This window comes from Raphanus sativus, chromosome 2 (genome assembly GCF_000801105.2).
Source record: "Raphanus sativus cultivar WK10039 chromosome 2, ASM80110v3, whole genome shotgun sequence".
Classification (NCBI taxonomy): domain Eukaryota; kingdom Viridiplantae; phylum Streptophyta; class Magnoliopsida; order Brassicales; family Brassicaceae; genus Raphanus; species Raphanus sativus.
Window position 1 is genome coordinate 38697977 of NC_079512.1, and position 12943 is coordinate 38710919.

General features: G+C 37.1%; 4 protein-coding genes across 4 annotated transcripts; 3 read left to right on the forward strand and 1 right to left on the reverse strand.

The window, feature by feature from the left end:
* Nucleotides 1-1350: 1350 nt before the first annotated feature.
* On the forward strand, nt 1351-2814 carry LOC130508321 (putative clathrin assembly protein At4g40080). The gene is made up of 2 exons (XM_057003760.1): nt 1351-1941; nt 2051-2814. Exons 1-2 carry the CDS (start codon nt 1508-1510, stop codon nt 2712-2714), a joined length of 1098 nt encoding a protein of 365 aa, XP_056859740.1. The 5' UTR covers nt 1351-1507; the 3' UTR covers nt 2715-2814.
* Nucleotides 2815-3182: 368 nt separating this feature from the next.
* On the reverse strand, nt 3183-4106 carry LOC108840773 (classical arabinogalactan protein 3). The gene has a single exon (XM_018613592.2). It carries the CDS (start codon nt 3871-3873, stop codon nt 3442-3444), a length of 432 nt encoding a protein of 143 aa, XP_018469094.1. The 5' UTR covers nt 3874-4106; the 3' UTR covers nt 3183-3441.
* Nucleotides 4107-7639: 3533 nt separating this feature from the next.
* Nucleotides 7640-9362, forward strand: LOC108842886 (uncharacterized). The gene is made up of 3 exons (XM_057003763.1): nt 7640-8352; nt 8550-8603; nt 8824-9362. The coding sequence occupies exons 1-2, from the start codon at nt 8007-8009 to the stop codon at nt 8597-8599; spliced, it is 396 nt and encodes a 131-aa protein (XP_056859743.1). The 5' UTR covers nt 7640-8006; the 3' UTR covers nt 8600-8603; nt 8824-9362.
* A 429-nt stretch (nt 9363-9791) lies between these two features.
* On the forward strand, nt 9792-12930 carry LOC108842882 (nucleobase-ascorbate transporter 11). Its single transcript, XM_018615928.2, has 10 exons — nt 9792-10492; nt 10570-10667; nt 10750-10920; nt 11004-11104; nt 11203-11338; nt 11413-11463; nt 11562-11849; nt 11933-12167; nt 12242-12522; nt 12609-12930. The coding sequence occupies exons 1-10, from the start codon at nt 9925-9927 to the stop codon at nt 12819-12821; spliced, it is 2142 nt and encodes a 713-aa protein (XP_018471430.1). The 5' UTR covers nt 9792-9924; the 3' UTR covers nt 12822-12930.
* Nucleotides 12931-12943: the final 13 nt, after the last annotated feature.

A 12943-nucleotide genomic window follows, 5' to 3' on the forward strand; every position in this document is an offset into this window, starting at 1 on the left:
TTTTTTTAACAATTTTTTTATGTTTTTAATTCTTGGTCTGACATGAAAGCTCTGTAAAAAAAGTAATTTTTGGTTAAACTAAAAATCCGGCTTTGTGTGGGATGTTTTTTACCTCACTTTCCTTTAATCTAAATCCCGTCAGATTCTGCAATTATCTTTGATGCTTATTAGGTGTGTATATTTTACTTGTAATCCGTTAATGTCTTACAAGATATAACTGATCAACACTGTAAATAGTTTTCTTTCTGATAGCTCTTCTAACAACTAGGGGGCATACAATTAAGTTAACCATTTGATTACCGCGCTAAACTTCAGTAGCAATAGCTCCATTAACCGAACTTATGTGCCTCGTATTCTATTGTTACGGTAACTAGGATTGTTGGTGAGGGCATTAATATCAAACTTCTTTTCGTTTTGGTTAAGTCTATACACACCACTTATCAACTTGTGTTGGTTTTGTGTGTGTTGTTTGTATTATTTTCTTGTCTGAAATCAAGGAAAAGGCAATTTGTACGATGATACATCTCGACCTGAAAGCATTCATTAATTCGAACCCTATCGAAGGGACAAACAATTCGTGTATGAGCATTGAACATGTGGGCTGATATAGGCGAAGCGCAGATCTGGTGGATTAGACTATTTCATTAAACAAGTGGTGACAAAAAAATATACTAATAGTTATTAGCCCAATTGACAATAATTTGCCTAGTTTCCATTTTACAAACCTTTTTCAAGTTTATCTAAAAGTCAAGTTATTATAATTGTTAGCCTTTGAAGCTTATTCGAGATAACTTTTTCTTTTTGCGTTTCCTCTTTCAAGTATATGAAAAATAATGCACTGTTCGTATTTTATATATGTAAGTTTGTAACCTTCATGATAACAAAACTGATCACATTCTGCATTATTTTCTACGTGGACTTAAGAGCATCATTATTGGAGTGACTTGGGGAAGTCCCTCCGTTAAGGGACTTAAGTTTTTTTTTTTTGGTCGGGAATTGGTTAAGGTGTCCTTTAATTAAAAGATTTTCCTTTTTCTTTCTTCCTCGGTCCCTGCGTTTCGTGGTCTTCCTCTTCCTAAAGGACTCTCCAAATCCCACCAATAAAGATGGTCTAACAACACATTGACCATAATAAACACTTCGAATTTTTCTTTTTTGCCCTTTTCAAGGAATAGTTTGATTTTGTACAAACGTACGTTACCCTTTTAAGAATGGGTGAATAAAGAGAAGATTCCATTTTAGAATTGTTTGAATATGGAAAGTAGTTTGGTAAGAACTAGAACAAAAAAAAAGGATGGTTGAGGAGAGATTCTTCATTGATATATATTGCTTATTTTGACCCATGTTGTTGGTACATCTAATCAAATAAAAACAGTTTCCATTCTTGACCCAAAAATAAACAAATATTATATTTATGTTATCTCTCTTTACTAATCAGCAAAAAGGAAGTCATAATATATCTTTGTAGTTCATCATCGTCCAACACAAAGGCTAAAAGCTCTAATCGATGGGAAGAATCACAGCTCTAATCGGAATGATCAAAGACAAAGCTTCTCAAGGCAAAGCTGCCCTCGTCTCGTCAAACCCAGCAAGCAAATCCCTCTCTTTCCATCTCTCCGTCCTCCGTGCCACCACTCACGACCCTTCGACTCCCCCGGGAAATCGTCACCTCGAAGTCCTCCTCTCCGCCGGTACTGGCTCCCGAGCCACCGCAGCTTCCGCCGTCGAAGCCGTCATGGACCGTCTCCACACGACCGGAGACGCCTGCGTCGCTCTCAAGTCACTGATCATCGTCCATCACATCGTCAAGCACGGTCGCTTCATCCTCCAAGATCAGCTCTCTGTTTTTCCAGCTTCCGGTGGTCGGAACTATCTGAAGCTTTCTGGGTTTAGAGACGAGAAGTCCCCTTTGATGTGGGAGCTTTCTTCTTGGGTCAGATGGTTAGTTAATAAAGTTTCAGTTTTTATTTTAAAGTTTGAATTTTTATATGTTTGATCTCTGTTCTGTTCTGTTCTTTTTTTTTTGAACTAATCTCTGTTCTGTTCTTAGGTACGCTTTGTATCTTGAGCATCTATTATCAACTTCAAGAATCATGGGCTTCTTCGTTTCTTCAACATCGAGCACGATCCACAAAGACGAATACGAAGAAATGGTTTCGTCTCTTACCAACGCTGATCTGCTCCGTGAAATCGACGCGCTCGTCGGGTTACTACAAGAAGTGTGTAAGATTCCGGATGTACCCTTCTGTGGAGGCAAATCTCTCGTGGACATGATCATCCGTTTGGTCGGGGAAGACTACGTGTCTTCGGTCAACGAGCTTTACACGAGACTCAGCGAGTTTAAAGACCGGTCCAACATTTTGAGCTTTGGAGATACGATCGAGCTTGTGTGCGCTTTGAAGAGGCTCGAGAGTTGTAAAGAAAGATTGTCTGTGATGTTCCGTGGGATTGGGAAGAGGGCTTGGATTGATGGGTTCTGGAGTTTGGTTCGTGAGGTCAAGGGCACGATTGGCGGTTTAGAAGATGGTTATGAGAAAATTGAGAAATCAATTATTGGTGTTGGGAGGAGAGGGAAAGGTTATGAATCGGCTCGGTTTACTGATCGGTTAGTCATTGGTTATGGTGATGCTGTTCGGTTTTCTTCCGGTAGATTTTCTAATGTTGACCGGTTTAATTATCCAGTTTCTAGTCAAACGACTTTGAACGTCTTGTGATTTTTGCTTTTTGGTCAGATCAGATGTTTTGTGAATTTTGTAAGACAGATTTCAGTGACAGAAAGCTAAAGTTTTTTTTAAAAGAAAATTCACAGTAATGATTTATACGTTTCTGATGATCTCGGAAAAGATAATTGTTTCGATCACTATTTCGGATATATTTCTAATGCATCCACTAGAAAGTCAAGGCGTAGACAGTGATTACATTTATTTGTGGGATGTTGATGTAATAAGAACGGTTGGAGTTTTGAAATTAGACTAACACCTAAGCTTTGCTTTTTCATTTATTGAAAAAGTTAATGGACTATACATTACTAATTTACTATGTTTCTATAAGGAAACTAATGAACAAACACCTGACTTTCGGCAAAAACTATCTGGTTATGAATATGTGCCTAATCTAAATGCTTACTAACCAACGATTTATAGTAAGATTGTGTTGTTGTTTTTTTTTTTGTGTGAATGACATGAAAACAATTCTGAGTAAAAATACTATTCACGTGATATCAGAATAAAAATCAGAATCTCCTCCTCAGGTTATTCCCATGGTCCATCAGAGTTATAAAGAATAAAAAGAAAACATAAACCACCAACAAAGAGGAAGAAACACAGAATGTATTAGAGAGAATATAAAGATTCTTCAAACAAATCATGACAAGTTCAAAAAAAAAGAAAACAAACCAAAAAGCAAAGGATAGAGAAAGAGGGTAATGTACACAAGGCTCTCCTAAGCCAAGACGATGGCGTACAAGGCTCCGGCAATGACGGTGCTCACAAGGAAAGCCTTGTTAGTCAATGCTGAGTCAGCAATTGGTCCTTCAGCAGCCGGAGATGGTGATGGTGTTGGTCCTGATGGGCCTGGAGCCATGGCTTCTGGTTTCGGGGGAGAAGCGACAGGGGAAGTTTTTGGAGACTTGGTCGGTGATGAGACGGTGGGAGGAGTCGCCGGAGCTGGAGTTGGCTCGGTAACCATAACCGGTGGTGAAGCAACCGGTACTGGAGAAGGTGGCTCAGCGGTTGGTGTAATAGCAGGAGGAGGAGAGGGAGACTCTACCGGTGGGAGAACCATGATGGGTGCAGGAGCCGGAGCTTGAGCCATACAGGACGTGGCCAATAGACCAAGAAAGATCAGAGCTTGCATTGTCTTAAGAGCTGCCATCGATCTCTGTTTCAAACGTCTTTCGTTTGTCTGTAGAGATGGAGAAACTGAGAAAGCTCTTGTCCTCGTTGGTGGTGGAGACAAGAGGACAAGCTTTCGTATATATAGCTTAAGAAGATTATATTTAATTCTAAAAGTAAATATGATTTTAGAATGATTATTTAATATCTGGACAGTTTAATCATGCAAGCACATACATTGTCACATAGATATACACTTCTTATAAGTTTTTGTTTATTGATTTGGAATATCAAAACCAGTAGTGCTTACCAAGTCTCTTGATTTGGGAAGTTTTCTTGAGGAACCATCTACATGGAGGAGCACCAAACGGAAGCATATAATATAATATATTAAGAGTTGTAGATAACCATGTGTTATTTTAAAAACTGGTAATTAGCTATTGTTGACAGGTTGTAGGTAACTTCACTTTCTGGTTTACCGTATCAATGCAGCCTGATCTATAACGACCTTGGCTTTTCTTAAGCTTATATGTACCATGTATCGTGACGTTTGGCGGCTTAAAACATGTGAGAAATTTTACAATTTCATCTTGCAATGTAATAAGTAATAACTCGTCAGTTTTGTAGAAATATATATTACTATCAGACGAGATTACACCGAATTAAGAAAATTGACATATTTCGTGCCAACCTATATGTTTGGAATAACTTTTTTTTGTTTATGTTAAGCGTCAAGTCCACGCGCAATTACTTGGTTCCCACTAAGGTTGAGACGAGGCAGACAAGCAACTTATTATCTGTGTATGATGATGACACATTTATATTATTAAATGAAAAAAAACTAAACCGAAATTCTAAAACCAACAAAAGTAAACAAAAAGCAAACCAAATTCCAGATGAATCTTAATAAAATTACATTGCTCTAAATATGGTTAGGCCGTAGCAAACAGAAATTTGCAGAGGTGAAGCTGCAAAACTCATATATATATGCTAGGATGTTTGATACGGGCACAATATGGAATTCTCAAACTGGTTGATGAACTGATGATGGAAATGAAATGAGACTTGAGATGGTGATGGGATCCGGGTTTGTGATGCTTGAAAGAGAATTGTGGAGGATGGGATGGGACACAACAAATGGTCGTGTTAACCAACTTGCTATCTCAGTGGATGAATGATGGCGTGATAATGGAGGATGGGTTCAATCCGTTTGTTCGTATAAACAACCCGGAAAGAACAATCCGTTTGTTCGTATAAACACTTCAAACAGATCATTACCTTGGAGGTCCGGCCCTGAGATAAAGCCCGTAAAGCAAGGACTTTAAGCATTAAAATTGAGATATAATTTTGGAGAGCTAAACAAAGACTATATAATTAACTTTAGCTTGGTGATTTATGTACTTGTCCTTTAATTTAAAGGTTAGGAGTTTGATTCTTCCTCTTTTCTTTTTGTTTTTGTTTTTTATTATAGAATAAATAACGATTTAAAGTTTTCATTCCTTTAAAGATTTAAACGATTTATATACAATTTCTAATAGATTTAGTTTCTTTTATCATAAATGTTATACTAAATAATATGCAAAATAAACCTTTTAATTAAGCAAAACATTAGGCACGTTCTTCTTGCCATTTTTTCTGTTTTTAAGTTATCTATTAAATATATGTGTAAATAAAAGATATCGTAACAATGGACTTAAATTATATGTTGCTTATATTCTACATCTCATTTTTACTTTTAGGAATTTATGAAATCTAAACAAACAAGTTATCATAAATTAAATTTGTGAGTATTTCATAAAGGAAACTTGATGTTGATGTTAAAATATTTTTTTTATATTGAAATCTTAACATAGTTTTATCATATGTATTTCCATATCATACATTTATTTTTACTTATAGAAAATGCCACCAAAAATATAAAATTAGTAATCAACAAAATGGACCATCAATGCTATTTGAACTGAATTGGCTTAAAATTTTTGGTTATTGGAAATTTATCAGTAAATAAAATATATTTTTAATTAAAACAAATATATCACATTGTTTATTTACATAATCATCAAAATACAATAAAAGTTTAACTGAAATTAAGGGCATTATAGTACGTTTTAAGCGGCAAATAAGTCTAGACCGGTACTGTTACCTTGGCCAAGCATGTTGCTCCTCTCTGGCCAAGGTGTTAGCAAAAAGGACATGGGAGAAAATCAGCGGTAAACTTTAGAGTTTTAGTTTTCACAAATTTAACTCTGATTTTAACTCTGATTTTCAATCTTTTGGTGTTTATCACAGTTTGGTTGAAAGGAAACGCAAAAGAGGCGATCTTCTATGAGAAAGACGTTCTGACAAGCATCTACAAGAAATGGTTCAATGGGAAGGGGAAGAAGAAGTTACCCAAGAAGAAGGAGGTGGAGCAGTAATAAACTTAAACCGCATTTTCCAGCAATGTTTCTAGAAGATTCAAATTAGAGTCTTATCTCTTTAAAATCATAAGAGTTCCTCGTAATTAATCATAAGAGTTTCCTCGTAACTAATCACCCACGATTCAAAGTAATTTCTTTCTTGTTCAAGAATCAAGATGGTGATGTTAACTGCAACTTTCACGTTATCATTGACAAACTTGTCAAGGATCATCACATTTACGTGCACATGTATTTTTTTCGTACATACACATACGTCAACTTCATGTGTGAGAGAAATGTCCTACACAAACAAAAACTATTTTTATCTACTTTTTTTCTTTTTTAGCTTTATTGTGTAATATTTTATACAGAACTGAATTATCCAACGATAACAATAGGATTTCGCTTTCTACTATATATGATTCGTGTAGTTAACAAGGAACAAATACAGACGTTATATATATTCGCAAATTGAGGGAACCGATAGAGGTTTGACATTAGAAGATATTGAAGTTAATTAAAAGCTTACTCTTCAGAAGGCAGAACTATATTCTTTTAACTTTTAAAAATATGAAACTCTATTTTTCTTTTTTCGTTTATTCTAGTTAACGGATCATCATTCATCAGTGATAGTTGTTTCGGCTTGTCTTTCTGTTGCTATTATTCCCCCTCACAAAGTCATCTCTATCATAACTGACAAACAAATAAATCAGCCAATTAAAAAACCAAGAGTTATTTTTATTTTAGGTTTGTTGAGTAACATGCTTCGAATACAAGACGCAATTTGAAATGGTAATATTAACTAAAAAGAACTATTCTTAATTCAACATTTAGGAAAATGTATAGGTGGCGAATGAAATGTTTTTTGATGTGTGATAGCAAATTCACAAATTATGAGTTAAATAATTTATACTATCATTTCTCATACGTGTGTGTGGGCTCATTCATTAGTTGGTGTCTTTCATTTCTTGACAACACAACAACACCAGCAAGGCTGTTGAAAAGATGTGGTGGTCAACGCAAAATTTGATTACCGAAAGGGAAACTACGTACAAACTTAAACCGGTATTTGCCAGTAATGTTTCTAGAAGATTCACTGAAAGTATATTAAAGAGGTCTTATCTCTTAAAATCATAGAGTTTCGCACTTTCCTGGTAATTAATCACCCACAGCCACGAGTTAAGAAAATTATAACTATAGGCAGATGAGTTTGACACGTGTCCGTAACTTGAGCCTCAAACACACGCAAAACATTGGATAAAATACGACACATCATCAAAAAATTTGGACGGTTGTAGGGAAACACTTGTCCCTGAATCAACGGTAGATAGGAACTCTTACCCTTATTTCTTACTATTATCAATCAAATTTAATAAATAATAATAGTAGTTTTTGTTTTTGGATCATATCATAAAATCGTAGTTTAATGATTGGATAACGAGATTTGTGGCCGTTGGATCTTGACTAAAACCAAAAGATTGGAGAAAATCGAATTTTATAAATTGCAGAAGAAGACGACGACTAGCTCCTTGTGTAGAAGAGACAAATCTGGTTCGGAAGGAGGAGGAGGAGGAAGACGATAGATAGTTTGGTCTTAAAACTTTTGTTGTCTGATCGATTTAATCTTTTTTCCTGGAAAATCGAGCTCGAAAGTTTTGTCCTTTTTCTTTCGTTTTAGACATTTCTTTCAATTAATTGGGCTGTCAATTTTGACATTTTATTGAATTTAAGAAAACTGGGTTCGACTTCAACGAAAACAATCTGATTCTTGAAAATGATCAAGAAAAAGACTTGGCCTTGGTGGTTATTAGGTGGTAAAAAGGAGAAAGAGACCGAAGCTCGAGCCAAAGGAAAGATTATCAAGAGGAAGGAGCTGGAACTTGAGAGCTTTGGTTCCTCTGGCTCAGATTCTGTAGCTGTTGCTTCTGCTGCTGCTGCTGCTGCTGTTGAGTGGTCTGTTGGATGGACTGAACCACTTGGACCTGGTTTCCAAACCGATGAAGGAGGAGATGATGGTGGATTCTTAGTTCTGGTTCCTTGTTACAGAGCTGTCGCTGAAGGCTCTGGTAATAAACAGGTCTTGACTGCTGTCAAGAATCTCCCCAGCGGTCTGTCTCCTGGTATGAACTGTTATCTCTCTTTGGGTTGATTTTAAAAGGCTCATGCTTGTTGTGTAGTACTTGCTTATGAATATTTGGTTTGCTTAGTATCATGCATGAGAATGCTATATGTGTAACTTGGCTGTTGATGTTGATGTTTCGGTGTGCAAACTTTTCTGATTCAGTTTGTTTTTTTTTTGTTCCAATTAAATGTGTAGATGGGAAGCATTACATGGATCAATGGCTTTCATCTCTGGAGAACCTTTGACCAGGTCTCTTCCTTTTGTAGTTAGTTAGTAGTTTTTAGGTATCTAACAACGCTCTGAAGAATCATTTTGGTTACTACATAAATCCTGAAAACCAAAAAAAAGGAGAAAAAGAGAAGAAGAAGCACAAGTAGCTAGTTTTACGGTTTAGATTAAGGTGATGGGTATTGTTTATATTGATCTCGGATTCAGATGATGAGTATTGTTTATATTGAACTTGTAAAAGGATTAAGCTTGAAAAGGAAGAAGAAGAAGCACAAGTAGTAGTTAAGATGATAGGGTATTGTTTATATTGATCCTGGAAAAGGGTTAAGCCCAAAAAGGAAGAAAAAGAGTTGAGAACAAAAAAAACAATGCATGCGTGGGTTACATTTGATCATTGAAAGAGGGTGGAGAACAGTTAACATTGATCCTAGGAAAGGATTTGAAACTGAAAGTAAGGAATAGGGGATTGGGTTGGAGGAGGAGGAAGAAGAATCAGTAGGGTTTAACATCAACATTTGATGGAACTGATGGTATGGTGGATTTATGGAAGGGATTCATGGTAAAAAGTCTTCAATGTTAAATACACAAAAAGAGTGATGTATATACTCTTATGTCGTCCTGTATCATATAAACTCCTATTTATTTCGTCAAGAGTGAGTTTGAAAGTTATTGCAGATTGTATGTAGTTTATTGACTACCACTGATCTCTTTGTATATAGTAAAAGGTAATCCACTGTAATTATTGATGTAAAAAGGAATAAAAATATGTTTATATTGTAATTGGTGAAGCAGGAATTGTTTTCCCCAGATTCTCTCTGTCTTGGATGGATTCTTTGGATCTAGTTTTTGAATTTGAGATTTCAAGACTACATCAAAAGTATTTTAGTAAGAAAAAGTGCATCAAGAGTAGATTAATACTTTTCTTTCAAAAGAAAAAAAAGAGACTAATATACTTCTTCTTTTTTTAATTCTTCTGTATATCATCTCTTGCTTAAAGCATCCACCGTCATTAAGTAGTAAACTATTATTAAGGAGCTAATGTGTTTGAAAACTTAGTCTTAAAGAAAACTTTATATTGCAACTTTAATCATTTTGGTAAATGTGAACGCATTTACATATTAAGGGTAGCATAGTAATTTAGCTAGCGTAAAGACAAACCGCTGATAGGTTTTGATGTCGACATGAGTGAGAATGATAACTTACGTAACGCTCTGTTTCCTCTCACTTTTCAAACCCAAAAAAAAAGGAAGAAGAAGAAGCTAGAACTGAACTTAAAGAGCTCAGTTCACAGCTCTTTAAGTAAAGCTTCTACCTTCTCTTATTACTTGAGTGCTTGGGAACAATGGAGTCCGGGTCGGGTTTGGATCCGAGTAATAAGAGCAAAGGAAGCGGTAACGGTGGAGAGGGAAAGTTCGGTGCATTCTTGAAGAGAGTAGAACCCTTCTTACCGAGAAAGGACTTGAACCCGTTAGAGCTAAGATCCTGGGCCAAGAAAACCGGTTTTGTCTCGGACTACACCGGCGAAACCAGCAGCACGAGTACTGGTGACAAGCTCGGTGAGAGCAGCAGCTCTGGTTATGATTTGCCGAAAGGCAGAGGAGATGATGGTCAAACAGATCAAGTGTCGTCTCGCCAAACCGACCGGGAACCGATTCTTGGGCGAAGTAGACGATCCGATATCGGATCTGATTCCAGCAGGTCAAAACCGGGTTCTATAGTGGAAGAGAGAGGATCAAACCGGAACGAGGATAGAAACGCCGATGAGACACCGTTGGAGAATGAAGGAGGCGGGAAAAGAAGTAGAGATTTGGAAAATGGGTGTTACTATCCAGGCGGTGGAGAAGATGGAGGAGGTTGGGCTAAACCCATTGTAATGAAGTATGGTCTCAGAGACAATCCTCCTACCTTCGGTTAGTTTCTTCAAATATTGTAAGAAAACATGTTGCGGAAGATTCTTTTGATAGATTCTGTATTTTTCTTTATGCAGTTCCGCTTATCTATTACGGTTTGCAACACTATCTATCACTTGCTGGTTCACTTGTCTTTATACCTCTCGTCATCGTCCCAGCCATGGATGGTTCCGATGTAAGTTTCTTCTTAATTCTATGAAAGCTTCTTTGTTTTGGTTCTTGACTAACTCTTTGAACTTAATGATGATGATGATCAGAAAGATACAGCCGCAGTGATTTCAACGATGCTGCTTCTTACTGGCATCACAACTATACTTCACTGTTATTTCGGTACTCGGCTTCCTTTGGTCCAAGGAAGCTCGTTTGCTTACTTAGCCCCGGCTTTGGTTGTCATCAACTCTGAGGAGTTTAGGAACCTCACTGACCATGTAAGCTTTTGCTAAAACAAAAAGGATTTGCTTTTTTTTTCTTTGGGAAACTTTTGGGACAAAACTTGTGTGTGTTTGTGCAGAAATTTAGAGAGATAATGAGAGAGCTACAAGGAGCTATAATCGTTGGTTCATTGTTCCAGTGCATACTGGGATCCACTGGTCTCATGTCTCTCCTTCTTAGGTTGATTCTAGATTCCAGAAAAGAAAAGAAGAAAACAGCAGTTTCTTTTAGATTATTATTATTATTGTTCTTTTTTAATTATGTTTCCTTTTTTTCAGATTTATTAATCCTGTTGTAGTAGCACCAACCGTAGCTGCGGTAGGATTAGCATTCTTTAGCTACGGCTTTCCTCAAGCCGGCACTTGTGTTGAGATCAGCGTCCCTGTAATAGTTCTCCTTCTCATTTGCACATTGGTAAGGTTCTGCTCCCTCATAACTTGAATAAACAACATGAGAGTATGCTTAGAAAATAATCTAACTCCGTTCAGTATCTCCGTGGAGTTTCAATCTTTGGTCATCGCATATTCCGAATTTATGCGGTAATGTTTATTCATTCATCTTTTTTGTTGTAAAAGTCTCAATCTTCTTCTACAGCTAAAGATTTTTTTTTTGTTGTTGTTGCTTATCATGTTGCCAGGTGCCGCTTAGTGCTCTGATCGTCTGGACATATGCATTGTTTCTAACAGTTGGCGGTGCGTATGACTATAAAGGTTGCAACGCCGACATACCAAGCTCTAACATATTGATAAACGAATGTAAGAAACACGCGTATACTATGAAGCATTGCAGAACAGATGCTTCTAACGCTTGGACAACTTCTCCTTGGGTCAGAATCCCTTATCCATTTCAATGGGGGTTTCCTAATTTCAACATGAGGACTTGTATCATTATGATCTTTGTTTCTTTGGTCGCATCAGTAGACTCGGTAAGTGTATGTTCGTGTTCGTCTTTTGTTAATGCTTTGCTTGCTGCTAAATATGTATGTGCTACACACACTTGTGTTTGTAGGTTGGGACATATTATGCCACGTCAATGTTGGTGAATGCTAAGCGCCCTACACGTGGTGTTGTGAGTAGAGGTGTTGCGTTAGAAGGCTTTTGCAGTTTGTTAGCTGGAATATGGGGTTCCGGTACCGGTTCAACCACGTTAACCGAGAATATTCATACAATCAATATCACCAAGGTGGCTAGCCGAAAAGCTTTGGCAATAGGAGCTATCTTCTTAATATTTTTCTCATTTGTGGGTAAGCAAGCATCATCTAATGAAGTGTAAATCTTTTAAACATTCCTCTCTAAATTTCCTTAAAAATTTTGTCAGGAAAATTAGGTGCAATTCTAGCTTCAATACCACAGGCTTTGGCTGCTTCAGTGTTATGCTTTATATGGGCACTTACAGTGGCTTTAGGTCTATCGAATCTCCGGTACACACAAACAGCGAGTTTTAGGAACATAACCATAGTTGGAGTCTCGCTGTTTCTTGGACTATCCATCCCTGCTTATTTCCAGCAGTATCAACCACTATCTACTCTGATACTACCGAGCTATTACTTGTCCTTTGGTGCCGCTTCAAGTGGGCCATTCCAAACGGGCATTATGCAAGTAAAGCCACTTTCTCTTTGCCTTTGATTAGCATTTTTTAATGGACAATGACAAGAGTGTGTCTCTTCTTCTTATGCTAACTGCAGTTGGATTTTGCGATGAACGCTGTGATGTCTCTGAATATGGTTGTAACGTTTCTACTGGCGTTCGTGTTGGACAACACTGTGCCGGGTAGTAAGGAAGAGAGGGGAGTGTATGTGTGGTCACGAGCGGAGGACATGGAAATGGACTCTGCAATGCAAGCTGATTACTCGTTGCCAAGAAGAGTTGCTCAGTTTTTCGGTTGCAGATGTTGCTAGTACATGTTTTAAGATCCAGTTTCATTGTTTTTCTTTTCAGTAGTTTACAGAGATTGAAACCCACATGTTCTACTTAATATATGAAAGAAAAGTAGCAGGTTGTTAGAAACTGACAAATCCAC